The sequence below is a fragment of the Pinus tabuliformis genome, chromosome 5_1 (genome assembly GCF_031772625.1).
Source record: "Pinus tabuliformis cultivar Carrire ecotype Pingquan chromosome 5_1, CPIR1, whole genome shotgun sequence".
Taxonomy (NCBI): Eukaryota; Viridiplantae; Streptophyta; class Pinopsida; order Pinales; family Pinaceae; genus Pinus; species Pinus tabuliformis.
In genome coordinates, this window is record NC_142305.1 from 804868992 (window position 1) to 804891490 (window position 22499).

The 22499-nt window shown below is 38.1% G+C and overlaps 2 protein-coding genes across 6 annotated transcripts in view; both read right to left on the reverse strand.

The window, feature by feature from the left end:
- LOC149167379 (uncharacterized) overlaps positions 1-22499 on the reverse strand; it is a 332408-nt gene that overhangs the window by 181749 nt on the left and 128160 nt on the right. For 4 of the 5 annotated variants that reach the window (XM_089432961.1, XM_089432960.1, XM_089432959.1 and 1 more), the window contains 2 exons: positions 7361-7438; positions 7077-7202 (listed from right to left, as the gene is read on the reverse strand). In XM_089432961.1, the coding sequence (XP_089289087.1) occupies positions 7077-7202; positions 7361-7438 (204 nt within the window). The remainder of the gene's footprint in view (positions 1-7076; positions 7203-7360; positions 7439-22499) is intronic. The other variant, XM_089432962.1, reaches the window with a different exon arrangement.
- LOC149167381 (uncharacterized) lies at positions 1411-3069 on the reverse strand. The gene is made up of 3 exons (XM_089432586.1): positions 2424-3069; positions 2186-2327; positions 1411-2057 (listed from the first exon to the last, which is right to left on the reverse strand). Exons 1-3 carry the CDS (start codon positions 3067-3069, stop codon positions 1595-1597), a joined length of 1251 nt encoding a protein of 416 aa, XP_089288712.1. The 3' UTR covers positions 1411-1594.

Consider the following 22499-nt stretch of genomic DNA (forward strand, 5'->3'; position numbering starts at 1 on the left):
GTAAGTGTAATTGTGTTTCCTCATAAAAGATACGAATCATGATCATACAATTAGTATGCAATAAATGTTCCATCCATGCTTCCTGCTTTCACATTAAAGTTCGTATGTTTTGCTATGGACTTAACCTGACATGCAAATAAAGGAATTATGATTTAAATTTTACCAGAATCTGCGGTGAAGTTCTGTTCTGCAGCCCAAGACTGCAGCCTACCACCATATGTTAAAGCCTCCAGAAATCTGTCTGAAATACCCACGTTTGGTGGATAATAGGGCACTTTCGAGTTTATCTCATGTTGTTTCATTGAACAAGTTCTGCACTTGTGAATCTCAACATAAGTGTTACTTCTATAGATCATTCTACACCAGTGTTGATAATATCGGTATCGGGAAAATATCGGCGAGGGTCCGGAAAATATCTTATCGGAAATATCGGCGAAAATATCGGCAAAATATCGGCAAATATCGGCAAGCATAAAAAATGCATAATATATTCATTTTTTTTCAGATTTCTAAACATATAAAGCAATAACAACATGAACTAAACACATTGGCACATAAATATGAAGAAAACACTGATATATATGATGTCAAATAGAAATGATACATCAAACTTCAAAGGCGATACCAAATCCTGCTGATCCCTGATAGTGATAAATTGATAATTGTCCAATCAAGGACTCAAACAAAAATTAAAATAACATCACATATCCTGCTGATCCCTGATAGTGATAATTGTCCAATCAAGGACTCAAACAAAACAACATCACATATATAAAAGTTTAAAAGTATTTCATCATCATGAGTTATAAACTTATATGTAGCAAAAGTTGCAAAACAAATAAAACTAGCAGCTATCTATCTGAGACCATTGGCCTCTCCCTAGCAGCTTTCTTTCTGTCTTGTTCAGCAATTGCTTCACGAGCTTTTTGTATAACCTCTGCACTAGAAACCATACAAGGCATCACATCTGCTGCATCATATGCAGAGAGTTTAGCCAGATGGTATTTCAATCGTGTAATCCCTCCTGACATCTTGGTCCCACACAAGTTGCATGATATATATGCCTGATTTGCCCCACCAACAGCCTCCCCATACTCCCAAAATGGGTCCAAGGCTTTTGGCATATTTGACATTTGTACTGTAGTGAACTAATTCAAACCTAGGGCACAAAAAAAACAAAAAATTGGCATTAAATGAGTATAACTATACAGTGCCCAGCAAACACTCAAGAAACTATTTTAATTTTTAAAGCAACATCTTCATGTTCAGAATTTAAACAACAAAAGCAAGCATAAAAAATGCATAATATATTCATTTTTTTCAGATTTTTAAACATATAAAGCAATAACAACATGAAATAAAGTTTAAAGTTAAACACATTGGCACATAAATATGAAGAAAATACTGATATATATGATGTCAAATAGAAATGATATATCAAAGGCGATACCAAATCGTGCTAATCCCTGATAATTGTCCATTCAAGGACTCAAATGTGGAGAACCAATACAAAATAACATCACATATAATAATAAAAGTATCTCATCATCATGAGTTACATGTAGCATAACAAATAAAACTAGCAGCTATCTATCTACTGCCCTCTCCCCCTTTTACGGGAAAACATGATGGGCTGTTTGTCAGGCCTGCCCCTAGTAGTAGAAGGCCCTGACACTGCCTCTGCACCTAATGTCAAATAATGAGTGATAGGCATGGAGCTATGCTCTCCTATATCTATAGCAGATGGTGTTGATGCTGATGCTCCCGCAGTGTCCTCCTCCAGCTCCTCCTGCTCCTCCTCTAAGTGCTGCTGCTCCTCTGACTCCGAGTCCTCCTCTTGCTGCCCCTGCTCTAATGGATCATCTGCCACTGGCTCCTCCAACCATGAAGGTGACTCCTCCAATATGGGCTCCTGAGACTCCACCCTCCACGGAGACAATACATCAATATTGTCTAAGGAAATGGCATCTGGATCCACTGGTGATTCTATTTGCCTCACTCGAAGTCGGATGTTGTAATGCACATACACCAAATCGTTGAGGCGTGCGAACTCCAACCTGTAAGAGTGTCAAAAAAAGTAATGAGTCTTGACTCTTGACTCTTGACACTTGAAGGTCATAAATTAAAAATTAAAAATTACAATAAGTGTAATTGCTCAACTGAAGGCTTGAGTTCAAAGTTATACCTGTTGCGCTTTTTGGCGTGTATTTTCTCAAATACACTCCAATTGCGCTCACACCCTGAAGAGCTACATGTTTGACTCAAGATTCGTATAGCCAAATTTTGCAAATTTGGTACCCTTGCACCATAGCTTCGCCACCAAAGATCTACAACAAAATAATGAAATAAAAAATTCAAAAACTTAAAAGTTAAAAATTAAATTCAAATTTCTAATTTCTAATGAGTGATGACTTGTCACTTACGTGGCATGAAGAGGGCCCTTTCCTTAATGGCATCATCAAAGCCAAATAGGCCAACACAATCCTGATAACTCTGTACCTCGCGCTTGATTTTGCTACGAAGCTCAGAATCAAGTACCATCCTCTGAATACAGGTATGGAGCCCTTCCATCACCTCGCCATCAAAACGAAAATTGCATTTGTATGCAAATGCAGGGTTGAGGAAGAGTGCTGCTGCATGAATGGGTCGATGAAGCATCCCTGTCCACCGATTATCGATCACATCCCATAACATCATCTGCCTATTAAGGCCAGCAGAACCCTTGTCTGCATAATAGGAACGAATGGCCTCCTTGGCCCTATCCATGCCCTCATACAAATAAGGCATTGCAGGCTTCTCTCCATCCACCAATCTAAGAACCTTTACTATAGGTTCGCTAACTGCACATGCTTCTTGTACTCCACGCCAAAATGTCTCAGAGTACACCATTTTTGCAATGGCTCTCCCATCAGGTCTCTTGCTGTATCTACAAGCACGCCAATCATCAGACACAAACATTTGCTTCAACTCGTACTGACATCGAAGCAAAGACTGGAGAGTAATAAAGGTTGTGGCAAAACGTGTGATGGCAGGACGCCGCAATTCCTTGTTTTTAGTGTACCTCCTCATAAGGCTAAGAACATAAGCATGGTTATAAATAAACTTGGGGATGCTCCTAGCCATATCAACTGCCTCCTTGATGAAGGAGAGTTTCCCCATATCCTCAAGCAACAAATCAAGACAATGCGCTGCACATGGAGTCCAGAACAATGTGGGATGCCTCTCCATAAGCATTCTGCCGGCAGACACATAATTAGTTGCATTGTCTGTTACGACTTGCACCACATTCTGCACACCAATCTCCTGAATGAACCCATCTAACAACTCACATATCGTTGCTGCATCTTTGATATGTTCTGATGCATCCAACGATTTAATAAACATGGTACCTTTAGGACAATGTACCAAGAAATTTAGAAGGGTCCTACCCTTCCTATCTGTCCAACCATCAAACATCACTGTGCATCCAGTGACTTCCCATGTCTGTTTCAACTCCGCCAATCTAGAGTTGATGTCCTCTTTTTCTGCTTGAAGAATTGGCCCCCGCAACTCCTCATATGTGGCACTTTTGTACCCTGGGCCCACAACAGCAATAGCATCACACATTGGTTGCCAAAATGGATTGGTTTTTGTGATGCTGAGAGGTAAGTCGCTCCAATAAATACACCTCCCCATGACTCTATCTGCTTCTTCCTTCTCCTTTTTTTTATAAAGCGATTTTATGCCAGGTTGTGCTCCAGCTCCTGTTCGTGGAACAAAAAATGATGACCTCGTATTCACACTAGCAGTAGCGCTAGCATGTGATGGTGTGCCAGTTGTGGAGCCCCTCCCACTAGGGCCAGTAGGGCCACTACCCTGAACATCAAAATCAGGAGAAGATATCCCAAAAGATCTACCTGCACGTTCAGCTTTGTTTCTTTCCGCCTCTTCCTTCTTTCTGTCCTTTTCTTCAATTGCCTCAAGAGCTTTTCGTATAAGCTCCGGACTAGAAACTTTACAAATGCCAACATCATGTCCAGGGAGTCTAGCAAGATGGTATTTCAGTCGTGTAACCCCACCTGTCATCTTGTCCCCACACAATTTGCATGAAAGATATGCACGATTTGTCCCACCATCAGGGATCCCATACTCCCAAAATGGGTCCAAGTTTTTTGGCATATTTGTATTTTGTAGTGGGCTAACTCAAAAGGAAACCTACAGCACCAAAAAAAATTTGGAATTAGTAACTTAATAACTTAATAAGTAATACGAATTTACGAAATTCCATGGGTGCAGGTCTCAATATCAAATCCTCATTCTTCAAAGACAAATGGACTAAACTTTAACAAAGTTCTACAATCTGCAATCTTCACACAAAGGACCCCAGTCAAGCTATGTAGAAAAGAGTCAAAAGACATTAAAATCATAAAATATAAATGTATTCAATAACAGCGTTAGAGGACTGCGATTTGGCTGCTACAGGCAGTGTATACATTGAGGATAATAAAATCATTTATATTTATGCTTCTAATGTTGGCTTATATGCTATCTTCTGAGGATAAGCAACTGTTGGGAAAGATTTCAATATGGTAGAGTGGGAGGGCAACTGTTGTGAAAGATTTCAATATGGTAGAGTGGGAAGGCAACTTTCCTAATCTCAGGCCAAAACATGGGATTATGCTCCATCTATTCTTCTAATATTGGTTCACTAACAATCTTTCTGAGGCTAAATGAGTGTTGAGAGGGGATTTTAATTTTTAATAAGGTAGACAAGTAATTGTAGGAGGTGAAATAAGAGTTGATGTAAAATAAAATCAACACATCAAGTTTTTAATGTGAATTGCAGCCATAAACATCATGATATTGGAGGCTGCTTTACATGGTCCAATACAAGAAGGCATCAGGAAAGAGTACTGGCAAAACATGACGTGTTCACTGTTAACTTTTAAGCCCCCAAAAAAGGATTAGTGTTTTCAAGAACTGAGAACAGATTTGTTGATGTTGGGTTGGAATCTAGATGCTACAGGGTTTGACCAAATTCTGTTGGTTACATGCATGTTGAGACTCATGAGTCATGACAGTGTGACAGTAACCTCATAAGGCAGTTACCTTTGACGGTGACTTTGGCGTTGTGTTGGTGACTTGAAGGCATGATTGTGTTCATGGCAAGAGTCCTTGATGAAGGATTATGTCAGTGACCTGTGAACTGGGTAGCAACCTTCTATAACAAGATCTTGATGAAAGTAATTAATGGCAGCATGACAGCAGTAATCTTGATTCTTGACATAGTGACCTGATGACTGTAATGATAGTTGTTGTGACATGACAGTGACCTTGTTATAACTTATTACCATACAGACAGTGATCTTGCTAACAGTAACCTTGATATGTTTGGAGTCTGGACAGTATAGCAGATATATCTGAATGCAAAGGACCCTTTTACATGTGCAGAGAAACCTTATGGTTGTGTGGTATATAGAATCTAGATAAACCCTATGGCTGTGAGGATTATGGTAGTATTAACTTGAGAGTGCCAGGAATCAGTATCTGCCCTTCCTTTCAAACTTAAGGTATCTCGTCTTTAATCAGAAGATTGAATAATGTACATAGTAGATATTAATAATTATATGTCAAAAGTTTATTGTTGTGTGAAAAGAATCAAGATATTGACCAAGGATCTGCTCTCTGTAACCCTTACTAAATTGCTTGTCTTTGCAAGTGTTTGTCACAACTACAAGTCTCAGCTTAGCAACATGAGCTATACCCTTAAATATCTAATGAGCTAGAAGGACTTCGCTAATGGGAGGACCAAATATGACATGAAAAGCCAGTTCTGAACATAGCTTTGTGGAAAAGCATAACGGCAAAGGCTGGAAAAGCTAAGTCACCAGGATTAGGATATCACGTGCAGATTTTTAGAAGACTTTGCATATAACATATATGAATACAGCACATATAATACAAGCCACAAAATATAGATGCGAATCTGCATGTTCTGGTTATGCTATTTGTATGTTCTAACTTCTGGTTATGCTTCTCATTGCTCAATAGATATATCATATTACCAAGGTCCAATATAATGTGTTGCACAGTTGCAGGCTGCAGCGTTGCGTTGACGGTGAAGAGTCAAGACTCAAGACGTCGGGACTGTGACCTTTGGCACCGGGTAAACCCTCCTTCGCAGCACCGGTTCCGTCTCTCTCCAGCTCGCACGAAAACATTACAAAGTGACGGGAAAAGCAAAACAATATTACCATTTTATAACCCGAATCATTAAAGTTTTAAACTAACCCGCGATATTTACAGTCGTGGCGCGATATTTATGAAAATATCGCCGCAATTTCGGAAATCTCGCGAGAATTTAAAAACACGAAAATATCGCGCTATTTTCCAGCCGAAATTTCGTTTTCGCCAAAATCGCGCGATATTTACGAATATCGCCGAAATATCGGCGATATTATCAACACTGTTCTACACTTCATTATATATGTATGATTATGATGATACCTAAGGAAAGTATTATACTAAGTGTAATTGTGTTTCCTCATAAAAGATATGAATCATGATCATACAATTAGTATGCAATAAATGTTCTATCCATGCTTCCTGATTTCACAATAAAGTTCGTATGTTTTGCCATGGACTTAACCTGACATGCAAATAAAGAAATTATGATTTAAATTTTACCCGAATCTGCGGTGAAGTTCTGTTCTGCAGCCCAAGACTGCAGCCTACCACCATATGTTAAACTCTCCAGAAATCTGTCTGAAATACCCACTTTTGGTGGATAATAGGGCACTTTGGAGTTTATCTCATGTTGTTTCATTGAACAAGTTCTGCACTTGTGAATCTCAACATAAGTGTTACTTCTATAGATCAATCTACACTTCATTACATATGTATGATTACGATGATACCTAAGGAAAGTATAATAGTAAGTTTAATTGTGTTTCCTCATAAAAGATATGAATCATGATCATACAATTAGTATGCAATAAATGTTCCATCCATGCTTCCTGCTTTCACATTAAAGTTCGTATGTTTTGCTATGGACTTAACCTGACATGCAAATAAAGGAATTATGATTTAAATTTTACCAGAATCTGCGGTGAAGTTCTGTTCTGCAGCCCAAGACTGCAGCCTACCACCATATGTTAAAGCCTCCAGAAATCTGTCTGAAATACCTGTCCCACTCATGTTCAATGCTCGAAGATTTCTCATCCCTGTTCCATTAGTACGTATTATCTCATTTTCACCATGCAGTTACATTGTCCCAAAAATCTATCCAATCTTAGATTTTCAAGTTAGCATACCTAATTATAAATCACAAAAGTTGGACTTTTCATGGCAGAAAATGTACAGCTCAAAGCTAGATAGAAACCTGGAATAAAGTAGGAGGCCCATGCATCTGTTATCATATAGACATTCTCAAGATCAAGGCACCTTAACTGAGGCAATTCTGAAAAACAATAAAACAATTCACTAATAGGAACTTTGAAAGTTACAATATCTAGTACAGCATGTGCAGAGAGTCTATGAAGTCAACTTCTTCCATGCAACAATTTCAATTTCTCAATGGTTATCTTGCAGAAAGGAACTGCTACAGTATTAATGCTTTTATAATCTAGGTTCTAAGGATGAAATCCCGTAAAAGGAATGACATGAAATTAAAATTCCTCTGGAAAAAAATTCTAACACTTTATAATAAGAGAATTTGCTAACCAACTTGTGACCTAAGTCACCTAACACGGGGATTCGGGACACGTAGGATTCGGGATTCGTGGTGTCGGATTCGGGACACGCTGACCCCCCGGAACAGGACACGTTAGGACACGTTATATATTATTTTATTAAAAAATATATATATATAATATATATTTAAAAAAAAAAAAAATATATATATATATATATATATATAAAAATTAGATATTATCATATTTCTTACACAAATTTTAATTAATGATACAAATTTATTGATTTCGAACATAGATCTTCATCTATAGCTATTAGCATGCATAGTACATACAAAATTCAAATAAATGTCAGTGGTACTGGTCACATAAATGATAAATCTATTAAAAATTTAAATCATGATTCATAATTCATAACTGAAAGACAACTTACAACTACAAGATAGTAAGATAAACACACTGACAACTGTAGTTTTCTCATTAAGTCATCAAATCAAAATGTGTTACATAGGTAGTGTTGGTGCAATGCCAATGGCAAATAGAAATAGAAAATATAAAACAACTACAGGTATACAAGCCTCAAGGCATCAATTAGCATCACTGTCCCCATCATCATGGTCCCCACTGCTCTCCTCTACATCCTCCTCCTCCCCTGTATCCATAGTCGCCTTTGCATCTGCTAGTATGGAGGCTGACCCCTCTAAGTCATCAAATCTAACAGGCTCTAGCACTGGATCATTGAGATCCATGTTGGCCAATGCCAACTCAACAATGGTGTCCAGACCCATATCATCAGGAACAGTGTTACTTGGGAGCGGGAGCGAAAGCGGGGAGCGGGAGTGAAAACGGGAGCGGGAGCGACATATTCAAAAGCTCTTGGTTTGGTGCTCTTGATTAAATACGAGTTCCATACCCTAATACATGACAAAATTCGATGGAAACATTGCAATCCCCCAATCCTAAAATCCTGAAAAACTGATAAGTCTGCTGGATTTTGAATGAAATCTAAAATTCTACTTTCTCCATATGAAATCCAATGAGGCCGGAACCACTCTCAAACATCCTGAGTCATTTCATGGTAATGTTAAAAATTTAAGTAAAAGGATGAAAATGAAGATTAAGGAGAATGTCACTTTTACTTTAAGAATTTAACATTACCATGAATAGCATATCAATACTAGGGCCTAGACTTGATTATGAAGCTGCCAAAATGCTCTACTCCTTGCTGCAACAACACAAATCGCTTACCAAATGAAAATATTAATGAGCAAACACGCCCTTTTCATACCCGTGCTAAGCTTAACGAGTCCTGGAAACCGGACACGTGTCCTAAAATCGCGACACGCCCCTGAAAATCGCGACACGCCCTCGGACACGACGTGTCCTGTGATTTGGACACGAATCCGGACCGAATCGTGTCGGATTCGCCGGATTCGGGATTCGCAGGGGGTTTAGGACGAATCCGGTTTCCTAGCTTGTGACCATTTCCTCTAAACCATTGTTTGGATATACTCCCATTTATTTTATTTTAAAAATATATAGAAAGGACTCGGAATATGATAACTTGATTAGAAAAAAGGCCATGCTTTATTAGAGCAATGCAAATTTCTCATTCATATATTTATTTTCAGCAGTTTTGATAAGCCACAGTCCAAAAGAATAATGATTTTGGAAGTTTGACCAGTTTGAATGGTATAAAATTCTAATAATGTCTGCCCAGGGATGAACATCAAGCAGTTTCTCTAAAACAGGACAAATGTGAAACAAAAGACAGATAAGAGGAAGCTTTTTGTTTCCTTCTAACACAATATTTAATACTAAACGAATGCAAGGATCTGTTGTAAGGAAAGGATATATATGTCTTGAAGATATAAGAACACAGGCAAGTTTTGGAGTTCCATGTGTTACAACAAAATTAGCACCCTTAATGTGTGAAAGTCCCAAGAACAAGGTGTTAGTCTGTGTAACCATACAAGGCTACCCACTGCTACCACAGTAGCACTTCTCGCTCTTTAGGTTGGTTCCTCTCCAACTGATGGGGGCTGTTTCCCCCTTTCAAGGTAACAGTGTCAAAGCCACCCAATCAGTCAATGTGGCATGCTGCAACCTGCAATGCATGAGATCCCTTGCACATGCCAATCATATATAGACATTCTCCCTGTTCTCGGTCACACAGCCTTCATTATCAAATGCCTTGGCCATGGTATACCAACTTTTCCCAGCCTAATGCCTCCGTTGACAAATGCACTGTGCTTTATTTAGTCATGGTCATGTTCTCATTTACACGGGTTTGATATTTAAATGTGGTACTATAACCTATATACTCATCATGAATGTGGTAACATCAAGGTGTGATATATTAACACTTCATAAACACTTAAAATTATACTTTTTGCTTTGTAGTACCTGTTAACCTTCTATCAGTGGGGGTATATAGATTTTTTCAAGCAGATCATTCACCAACATTGCTAGCCCAAGGTCACAAGTCAAAGCATTGTAAAAAAACCATGTGAGGCCATGTATTAGGCATCCCAGACCTGGTGTCTTGCCTTTTGAGTCTGTATTCATTATGATTGGTCAGGTCATGTTGAAGAAAGTAACTAGGTTCGGTCTTCATAAATGTATTTATGTAATGTACTTGTCAAAAGAATGCAAAAGTAATTTTTATTATTGTTACAATGACTTATTAAAGCATGGGTTTCATGCTTGGGTCATCATTTTATTAGTCAAAGTCCCCATTGTGGACACCTAGGATTAATATTGAGTCATTCGAGTCATTGTATATTTTATGAGACACTTCTTGGGCTTTTGAATCAGGTAAAAAGAATTAATATTGAGTCAAATAAACTATTTGTCTCCTCCACACCAAGTCAGACTCAAAGAGATTAAGTCGGCTTCAAGAAGGACAATTCGACCTCACTGGAAGGTTATATATACAAGGCAGTTCGAATTCATTTGCAGCAATTCACTCTCTCTCTCACAGTTCGATATCCAAAAGGAAGAAGCTGGGAAATGCGAAGTTGAAGAAGAGCTGGAAAAGGGCTGAAAAGGGGCTGAAAAGGAGTGTGAAATTTTGGAGGAAAGAAGAAGACATCAAGATTGAAATTTTAGGCCATCTATCTCTCACTCAGGAGGAGTATCTAGGGAGATCGAAGTTTTCCTTTGTCTAGTCAAAGCTACTGTTGTTGTTGTTGCTACCAGTTGTTGGATTGAAGCTGCCACTGCAAGTTGATGCTACTAGGTCGAAGTTGCTATTAACAGGTTATCATCTGCAAGAAGGATTAAGGGCTGACTTGGTGTGGAGGAAGTCGCTTTCTAGGTCAAGAGTCTTGGATTATCTCGAGAAACTATTAAAGGAAGAATTGTTGACTGGGTTTTCCCCTAGATAGGGATTTTGCCCTGGCTGTCCGCCTACATCTGTTGTCCTTGTATTATTGTTTTGGTAATTGCTTGATGAACTAAAAGATAAAAGAACATAAAGATAAAAGAATCACAAGTAATTATCTATATAAGAAAATCTTTCTGCCTTTCTGATTTTCTAACATGGTATTAGAGCTAAGGTGAAGAAGGAAAAAGGCAGTTTTGAGAATCTACTAAAAGGAGTCTAAAGGATTGATCAAGGGATCATATAAGGAACTCTTATAAGGGAGAAAGCTCACTATCTTCAAGGACAATGTCTAACACAATAAAGAGTGAGAACAAATTGGAAGGAGCATCAAATTACAGGGCATGGAAGAAGAGAATTGACCTCATTCTTGAAAAGAACAAGGTCTTGGATTTGGTCAAAGGAAAGGTGAAGAAACCTACCGAAGAATCCAGTGATGCAGACAAAGTGAAGTTTAGAGAGTCAGAAATATTGGCTATGACACTAATGGTAGAAAGCATAAAGGACAATCTTGTCCCATACATTTCCAATATAGACCATGCTCAAGAAATGTATGAAGCCTTATCAAAATTGTTCACTATCAAGAACATCAGTCAAGTAGCAAGTCTAAAGAATGAATTAAGGACTACAGATGACGAAAGATGACATTGTGGCTTCCTTCTTTGTAAGGATATCTAGAATTATAGATGAACTTCAAGCAACAGATGAAATTGTACCAGAAAAGGAGCAAGTAATTACTGCAATATTGGGATTGCCACCTACTTGGAGTTCTTTTGCTTCAGGTCTCAATAGCTGGAAAGAAGTTTCTACTTTCGAACAATTATGGAATGGTTAAAGCCAAGAAGAAATGAGAATCTCATTAGTATCCAACAATGAAAAAAAAATGTTTCAAATGCATACTCCACTTCTCACAAGAAAGGAAACTTCAAGAAGTCAAAAGGGCCAAGAAGGAAGGTCAATATGTCCAAAATAGAATGCTACCAATGTCGCAAAATGGGTCACTATAGAAGTGACAGTCCTGACAATCTGAAGAACAAGAAAAGAAACAGAGATCAAGCTAATGTTGCCAAAGAAGGATCTCCAAAGAAGAATAAACCCAAAGAACTAGATGTAAGGGACTTACACTACTAAGCCCTTTGATCTAAGCCTTAGTTATTTCATTGTTTGATTTCTAATATTTGTAGGTTTAACATATTTTGGAAAAACATTTTTTATTTGTTTTTGTAAGGTTATAGGTATCCCTCAAGCTTGGAGGGAACCCTCACCAATCTCCAAAGATAAGTATCTTATTACCTTTTCATTTTTTAGTTTTCCTTACCTAGTTTTGCTTGCATTAAATACTAATCACATTTCTATTCACATTTTCCTTGTTTAGGAAAAGCTTACTTAATATTCAAAGAATATGGAAGAAGGCTTCACAAGACAAAGCATTGGAATTACAAGGTTTGTTAAGAAACAAAGGAATGCCTTAAACTACAAGTTTTTTCTCTCTTCATGATATTCATTCTTGATAGACTATTACTAACATTTTGTGTCTAGCACTCCTAAATCATAAAGATTCTTGATTGGGTGATTCATCATTAGATAAATCTACCTTCCTCATATCTTTGATTACACTTGTGGAACCCTAGAAAGGTTCTTTGTAAAAACACTAACTTAAGAGTATGTCAATGATAATATGTGAAACCCTAGTTTACTTAGGTTTATTGATGAAGTATAAAGAAAATGTGTGATGCTTTGATAATGTCATGTTTGGGGTTTTGGTATGGTTATGAAAACCCTAACTTGTTAGGGTTGAATGGTGATTACAGCGCTTTGAAGGGTTTTCTATGTTTTGTATTGAAACCCTAGATCATTAGGGTTTGGTAGGGTTTAAAAGAAAAATCCTTGCCTTAGATAGTGTCCTAGAAATGAAATCCTAGGTATATGTGTGTTTGTCTGATTGAAACCCTAGTCTGATCAAGTTTGTTATATGTCTAACTTTATTATATTGATATTTGTATCATTGGGTTTGACTAACACATGTTATGATATGCTTGTGCATGATGATGGAATCCTAGATGTATGTGTTGACCTAATTGTTGATGGTCATGAGTCCTAGGGTTTGGAACTAAGCCCTAGTCGAAGTTTGATTCTCTAGGATGATAGTATTTATGAATTCTAGGGTTTTGTAACTAAACCTTAGTAGAAGTTAAAATCTCTAATATGTGATGAGAAGTGTGATAATCTGAGATTTATGAAAGAATCTAAATTTGAGCTATGATTGGTTTTGATTGTTGGAGCTTAATGACTCATGTATGAAATCTAGGATCTTGTACTAAATCCTAGTGGAAGTCTAACATATGAGTTCTAAAGTTGTTAGATGCATTGTAGAACTATTTTTGTTTGAATTGCTTCTAGGGTTTCTAATAATTTGTAGTAGGATATGTCATACCTCTAGAAGAAATATTGAAGCCTTAGATATAATAAAGGTTGTTATCTTGTTTGAGGTGCTCAAAATCTTGAGGATGGATCTAGGGTTTATGACAAAAACCCTAGCATATAATTGATGTATAAAAATATGTGTTTCTTATTGTTTGTTAACCTAACTAAGTTTAGGTGTTTGATGTCTAATGTCAAATGCTTCCATTATTATATGATTTTGATATGGTTAACTTCATGCTTCTATATATTTGGTTGTACTTGCTATCTAAGTTATGCAAGTACATAATCTTCAAGATGGTGAAGATGTTCATTTGATAAGCATGATGAAGAAAGTTATAATGGTCATGACAACTTTGATGAGAAGAATGGAAGCCATGAAAAGATTCTTCATGGAGCTCCCTTAGTTAAGAGGGAGCTTGGATGAAAGAAATCTCCCTAATTTGAGAGGGAGCTTGGATGAAAGAAATCTCCCTAATTTGAGAGGGAGCTTGGATGAAAGGAATCTCCCTAGTTGAGAGGGATGTCATATCATAGTCATGATGGACACCTTGAAAGAAGAAATTGGAGGATGTATTTTGAGGGACTGTTGAGATAAGAAAAGCTAGATCTATTTGTAGAATATGTTGCTGCATGTGAAGTAGGAAAGGAAGATGTATGATTAAGGAATCTTCTGTCAAGATTCGTTTGGAAGTCCTACTATGATAAATTGAGAAGCGACATCAGTTGTCTGGAAAAACCCCCGAAGGTTTGAGTTTACTTGTGTATATTTTAAAGTCTGTTACTAATTGGGTTATGCTTGTACAAGTGAATCTCTCAGAGATTTGATAACGTGTTTTACATGCTTATTGTTATCGATCAGTTTGATCAGGAGAGATTTGTTGTTATCAATCTATTTGATCGGGGAAGATTTGTTACCGATTGGAATAATCGCGAAAGTTGAGTCTTTGTGTGTGAGACACATTGCCTAGGAGGACATCTGGTCGGCACTATGTGTTGATGTCTAGTTCCCGAAGTAGGGAGGGTGGCATTGGTCATGGAGCTCTGACCTCAAATACACACCTAGATCCCTAGGTTGATGGTTAGCAAGTAAGCCTGATTGTACCTAGAGAGTTTGAAAGCTTTAGTCCATCTTACTCCCACTCAGATAGATTGCCCTGGTCAGGAATCTAGTCCATGGCATTGCTGTGCCTAAACTATTGAGAGACCTTGGATAGACTGCCCTGGTCAAGAATCTAGTCCATGGCATTGCGGTGACTAAACTCTTCATAGTTCATATAGTTTGAAATCTTCCTTGTACTTGTTATGAATACCTCCCTAATTAAGAGGGAGTGTTGAAGAAAGTAACTAGGTTCGGTCTTCATAAATGTATTTATGTAATGTACTTGTCAAAAGAATGAAAGAGAAATTTTTATTATTGTTACAATGACTTATTAAAGCATGGGTTTCATGCTTGGGTCATCATTTTATTAGTCAAAGTCCCCATTGTGGACTCCTAGGATTAATATTGAGTCATTTGAGTCATCTTATATTTTATGAGACCCTTCTTGGGCTTTTGACTCATGTAAAAGGAATTAATATTGAGTCAAATATATTATTTGTCCCCTCCACACCAAGTCGGCCTCAAAGAGATCAAGTCGGCTTCAAGAAGGACAATTCGACCTCACTGGAAGGCTATATATACAAGGCAGTTCAAATTCATTTGGAGCAATTCACTCTCTCTCTCATAGTTCGATATCCAGAAGGAAGAAGTTGGGAAATGTGAAGTTGAATTAGCACTGAAAGGGGCTGAAAATGAGTGCAAAATTTTGGAGGAAAGAAGAAGACATCAAGATCAAAATTTTGGGCCATCTATCTCTCACTCAGGAGGAGTATCTAGGGAGATCAAAGTTTTTCTTTGTCTAGTCGAAGTTGTTGCTGCTGCTGTTGCTACCAATTGTTGGGTCGAAGCTGCTACTACAAGTTGATGCTGCTAGGTCGAAGTTGCTATTGAAGGGTTATCATCTGCAAGAAGGATTGAGGGTTGACTTGGTGTGGAGGAAGTCTTTGTCTAGGTCAAGAGTCTTGGATTATCTTGAGAAACTATTGAAGGAAGAATTGTTGACTGGGTTTTCCCTGGTTGTCTGCCTACATCTATTGTCCTTATGCTATTGTTTTGGTAATTGCTTGGTGAACTAAAAGATAAAAGAAGAACATAAAGATAAAAGAATCACAAGTAATTATCTATATAAGAAAATCTTTTTGCCGTTGTCATTTTCTAAGGTCATGCCTCGTCCGTTGAGAGCTTCATGTTGGTGATCTCCTCCCTAACTAGTTTGGAGGAACTTGGGAGGTTTTTCATGAGGACTCGCGGTTCCATGGGAGCCTTGTCTTTGTAGGAGTGATCACTGGTGTATGGGTGTAATGTCCCCAACTACTTACGAGGCACATGGGGGAGTTCTGCTAGCCTAATAAAGTTCCAGTAGGCTAAGCCGGGGAAAGAAATTAACTAAGGGAATATGATTCGCTTAGGAAAAAGATTACAAATGCTAAAGTGATCAAAAGGGGGACATGTCCTAAGCTAATTAAAAGTCACTTTTAATTTATATAGTGAAAAAACCACTAAAGTGACTTTATTAAAAAAAAGGGTAAAAAGGTGGCAAAAGTGTCGAACAAATTAGAAAAGGAAAAAAATGAGGAGTCTCTCCTCATTCTAGCTTTTTTCCATTTGAGAAAAATAAATTTTGGAGAGCTCTTGGAGAAGAGATTAGGGTTTTGAAAACCCAACTTGCAGATTGCTAGTTTTGGTGTTGAGACCATACACCCTAGTTAGTTGGAGGGTGGAATCATTCAGATTTTGCCTTTGTGCTTCATTGCAGAAGAAGATTTAAAGAAAGTAATGGAGGTAACAGTGTTATCAGTTGACTTTATCTTCAAATATTGAGATTTTCATATATCTTTGACAGGTTGAGCTACTTGCCAAGTGTGGGACGAGTTTCATGGAAGAGTGGGTCAAGTTCTCAAGCACATTTTAAGAGCCAAGGCTACCATTCCCTAGTGGATCGAATCTGCTACAGAAGGGGGTCGAATCCTTTTGTTTTGTTTGGGCGAGTTTACCTCAGCTAAGGGGGTCAAAAGTCACTTGTGTTCATGGCTAAGAGTGTCATATGAAGATTTGGATGTGTTACTCTGTGCTAGACGGAGTTATGCTCCTCAAGGGTCGAGTTTAGAGTGGTTGTCAGCAAAGTTTGGTGGCCAAGTTTATTCCCTCAGTAGCTAGTCATGTTACCTTATATGAGGCCTGAGTTCTACTTCTTCAAAAGCACTGTTGATTCCAGAGCAAGCTAGTCAAGGTCCTGCATTTTATTAGTGGTTGATTTTAGTGTGAAACTCATAAATATATCTGACTTCTAGTCGGGAAAGTTGTTGGGTATATCTTGAGGGTGGAAATCGAACTCATTACTCACTGCTGCAACTTTTATTTGGGGCTAGGTTACTATGTTGTGCGTGGGTCTCTTGTTGAGTTAAAGGGGGCAAATTTGAAGGAGGAAGTATCCATTGTTATACCATAAAAGGGGAGCCACCAATACATCAAATATTCCACGCTGATATTGCCCAGGTTCCATTTCCATTTCTTATATTGTAATCTTTGATGTTAGAAAAGATTGAATGACAACTTATTTCCATAATTGTTATTATCGTTAGATCTAAGACTTTTGTGATCCAAAATGAAGATATCAGTCTTTCGGATTAATCACATCATTAGGATTTGGTCGACGTTTCGAACCAACTAATGTGGTTCATCCTCAGGACTGGATGAACCACATTAGTTGGTTCAAAACGTCGACCAAATCCTAACGATGTGATTAATCCGAAAGACTGATATCTTTGTTATTATCGTGTTCTGAGATATTCTTAGTGGTGTTAAAGTGCATATATTGTCATTACTAGTGATCTACAGTAGCTTGCTCATTTCTAAGTTGGATTTAAATGATATATTGTTGTTTGGAGGAGTTTTGGATCATTTTTTATCACTATGTATTTTTATTTTGATATTGAGAGTCAAGAAATATCACCTACAACACCTTGGGTGTCAAGTGTTTGACAAAATATCTCAGCAACCAAACCATTCCTAAAACTCAGAAAACTCAGTGAAATCTTAAGCTTTACCAAAGGGAATCTTACAGTGGTATCGAAGCATGTTCTTGGATTGTGAGGTTTAAGGGGCAGTTTGTAACCATAGTTGATGAGTTCTAAAGACCACCCATACATCACTTACAAAAGGCACTACAAGGTCAGAGAGCCCACTCCAATTTTGGAGGAAGAAGAAACTCCTGAAGTAGGAGAGGCGGAAAGGCCAATTTTGAAGGGTAAATCAGTCATGGGTAACAAAGAGAATTAAGAGTTCAACAACCTGCTTAGTGTCCTAAATGACTTGGCTAAGGGCCAAAAGGAGATCGTGGATTTGATGAGAAACTTAGGAAGCAAGGTGGGTTCCACCAAAACTCCAATTGGGGAGCAGCATAATAAGGATCCCAATAATGGCAAGGGGTCTAATAGTGGAGAAGCTATCCATCCACGCACAATAGTACACAGTCAACCCCACATATATAGTAAGTCATCCAAACCCACCATGCCACAATTTCTCAATGAGATAGTAATTGAACAAGTGGAACAGAATGACCAAGAAATTCCCTTTGGGGATTATTTGGTGGAGTATAGGAGGTTGGGGCGAGACTTCCAAGCTACCATGAGCTTCATAGATTTCTACAACCTTCAGATGAAGAACAAGCCCAAGGGTGTGCAGAAGACAATGAGGCAAAACAATGAGCTCCAAAAGACATTGGGGAAGGTGTTTATTCCGTGTTTTGATGGGTCATCGAAATGCTCAGCTAGATCATGGGTCCAAAAGTTGGACACCTATTTTTATTTACATTAGATGACCGAGGTTGATGCCATTAAGTTGGCTACACTACATTTCGATGGGGAAGCCCATGAGTGGTGGTATCATGGGTTAGCGACCATGGGTCATGCTAGCATCACCTTGTATCCTGAATTTACTCAGAGGCTCATAGAGTGCTTTGACAGGAAAGGTCTGGAGATTCATTTCAAAGAGTCGGCACAACTCAGATAGACTGGCAGTCCAGAGGCATACATTTAAGAGTTACAGATATTAGCAATTATAGTTACAGACATATCTGAGGCTCGATTGGTGATGTTGTTAGTGGAGGGGCTATCTAAGCCTTGACGTGGTTGGGTCAAATCATATCAACCAACCACTCTACGAGATGCAGTTAACAAAGCCAAGGACATGCAACATGTTGTTCCTAAGACCAAATTACCCCCTAAGCCTTCCTTTCCCTGAAAGAGCAAAGAGGTTAAACCTCTTCAAAAGGAGGGGACCAAAAACCGAAGTTGGATGAGGAGATCCATGAGGAGTTGAGAAAGAAGAAGCTTTGTTTTCGCTGTCAAGTGTTGATTTGTGTAGCTTGGGAGGTGTTGACCTCTACTGGTCAACCACCCATGCAGTGCACCCCGTTTTTCTTGACAGAAAGAAGCAGCACCTGATCAGCATGTCCGTGCCATCCTGCCATCATCAACAGCTTGATCTTTTTGATTGTAAACCCAGTCTGCATGTATTAATTGTAAATAATCTTAGCAGACATGAGTCATGTATGTAATTTGCCTAGGTGGACCTAACTTTCTGATGATAATCTACGTCCCGGAAGGTTTTTTGTCTCACCGATCCACGGATCGGCAGAGTTTTCCTTCAAACCTGACCCCAAAGCCGGGATTGATTTTGTCATTAGAACTTTAGGAAAATCCTAGTGTGTTAAATCTGCTAGATTATAGTTGTGTCGCAGAACTGGGTGTTTTGTGAGGGTCTGTATTAAATGGGCTTGTCCCTTAAGATGTAATTTTGTAAAAGTCATGATGTAATGAGTCCTGAGGGTCGAGAAATGTTTTAAATCCCCTCATGAGTCCTAAGTCCTAGGTCCTAGGTGATGTTTCCGAAAGGCTTAGTTCAGTGATCCATGTTAAAAGAATTAAAAAATTAAAAAATGAATAAAAATAATAAAAAATTAAAAAATGAAGCAAAAACCCTAACTAATAAAATAATATTATTTTAAGTTAATAAATCGACGGATGAGATCAAGAGATGTCTTGATCCTCATCAACGGTCGAGATCATTTCTACATGGATCACTCGAACTAGCCGTTAGGATCATTTCCTTTATATAGGGTCTTAGGGGATCATTGCAAATCATCTGATCTGTGAGTCTGTACTGAAAAAGCTCTTGTAATCTGATTTCTGATTAATAAAGAAGACTTTGGGGTTCAAACTGGCTGGTGTTACTCTCTGGAATTGCTGTGAGATTATTGCTTTTCTGCATGTTTTAGTTTTCAGCAGTTAAAATAGCTGGTTTTTCAGAGCATTGTGAGTACAGGTATCTTGCTCACGTGCTAGGGTTTGAGGGCTGCTAGGGTTTCTGAAATAATGGCAGGTATCTCCATTATTTCCTGAGATCTAGCAGCTTTCTCTCTCTCTTTGCTGATGGTTGCTTGAGATGTGCAGGAAAACATTTTTTGAAGGAAATTTTGTGGGCGTTCGGGGAAGTTCTCGGCTGAACCAGCCAACTCCCGCAAGCACTTTCTGTGCAGAGCCCAGCTGATTGTTCCCTGGGTTAATCATTAAGATTTTCTTTTCTGTTTTACATTGAGAGATTTTCTTTCTGTTCACAGTGAAGTTCAAAATTTCTGATATACTGAAAACATTTCTGCTCTTATTGCCAAAGCTGGCTGTTCAGGGGCCAAGTCTGTACATTGATTAGCTGATCTAGGGTTTCATATTTTGTTTTATGCAGTCTTCATTTAGAGTTTAAGGTTTGTAGTTTATCTTCTGGCATTCTTCATTAGGGTTTCTTCTGAATATTTGACTAGGGTTTTGCAGGTTCACGTACTTCTGATCTGAGGTTGTGAAAGCATGTGCTAAAAACTGTGATGGACATTATTTCATGCATCAGCACACTAGCCGGATAAAAGAGAACGTATTCAATCCGTCTGATCAGCAAACTAAAGCTGCTACAGTCAAGAAACCTGTTCATTCAAAAATGCATCACTGTCGGGGTATCTGATCCGCAGATAGAAATCGATCACTGCAGAATCGTTTATGTTAAGCTTAACGTGAATCATGTTCTGGTTTCAAAGTGGCTGCAAATATTTTGATTCGGGGTGAAATCCTTGAACGACAACGTGTTTCCCTCGATTGCACCTGCCAGACCAGATAAGGATTACAAAAGCGTGCCAAAGTCTCCCTTTATTCGGATGAGCAAAGAACGTCAGCAAATTTTTGTTGATTTCGTACGTGGGGAACAACTCATTTCTGGAGGGAGGAGATATCTGCAAACAACTTTTACACACGCTGCTCATTACCATCGGCTGAGGCAAGCAGAGCTGTAACGTGCAGCGTAGCTCAACGAGAGCTGTTGGCAACACTTCAGGGTCACATTTCCTATTCCGCCGTCGAACAGAATCACGAGCTACTGTCATTCGCCATCGACTGGGGCAAGCAACCGCGTATCACCAGGTGAATCGTAAGTTGATGCATCTCTGCGTGGGTCTTCTTTCACCGCGCCTCAGGTAAATCGTCCGTCGAGGTATCATTCCGCTGCAAGTAAGAAAATCAATTGCAAAACGATCCTAAGTGACTGCAATCCGTCAAGCTCAGGTGATGTCTGCGTATTTTCCGTCCACTGTTTCGATTCCGTTGATTGTAAATAGCCTTCACGTCTTCGTTTCCTTTGGTTGCCTTTTTATTTAGGATTTACATACGCGTTTTTTTTGCACAGCTGTAGCTTAGGGTTTCGATTTTTTTAGTTCAGGTTTCATTTGGTTAATGTACATATATGCGTAATGGTTCATTTTAGTGAATGTTTTGTTTAGATTTTAGCCATGTTAAAAATTTCGATTTTAGGATTTATGTTTTGTTAATAGATTTTAAATTTTAGAAATCTAGTTCAAATTAAAATAGATTTTAATTTTGTGTTAGTTTAGTTTAAAGTTCTTTTTATTTTTTATAGATTTCCATGATATAAAAATAAAAAATGAAAAAGACATTTTTTAGGCATAGCTTTAATTTTAATTTTCCTTCTAAATAGTTTCATAAAAATCAAAAAATGAAAATGTTAGCGTTTTGATTTCTATTAGTTTAGATTTAAGTATTTAGTCTTTAGACTTTAATATTTAGTTTTTTTTTTTTAGATTTTCATTATTTTAGACTTTAAGTTTTGTTTTATTTTTGATTTTTTGAAAAAAAAAAAAAAAAAAAAAATTTGAAAATATAAAATTTTCATGGAAAATTTTTTTTGCCAGTCTCAGTGGTTTTTATGTATATCTTTCATGCTGGGATATAAGTTTTCAAACCGAGATGCGAAATTGATATCTGGTCAATGATTTATAATTCTCGTGGTATTTTAAGGCATTTATCTGTTAAAATTTTCAGTTGCTGGATATCGTTTTGGTCATTCTAAGAGCATTGTTATTTAGCTGATGATAGATGGTTGCTGTTCATGGTCCATGTTTCTATATCATTTAAAAAGTAATCATTTCTACATCAGTCTCTTAAGGCACTGGTCTGCTCAATTAATTAAATCTTTCAAGTGCTTTTATATCGTATCTCGTGTCTCCCAACCTACTGTTAGGCAGTTGGTCTTCATTATCTCACAGGGTCTACCCCCCTTAGCCGCGGGAAACAGGCTTAAACGGAGGGATCGGGGATCAGAGTGACAGCCCCCGGTCCGAGCGTTGTCGTGTCAATCTGCGCGACAACATTTTTGGCGCTGTTGCCGGGGATACTTTTTCTCGGTGTTTCAAAACGACAAATCTTTTTCCTCATTTCTTATCTCTTTATCTGGCCCGGCAACGCCAACATTTTTGGCGCCGTTGCCGGGGACAGAGTTTTTCTGTTCCTGGAGTTTCATCGACATTCATCTTCTCATCTCTCATTTGAGCTGGCAGATTCAATATTTTGGCATCTTTTCATCT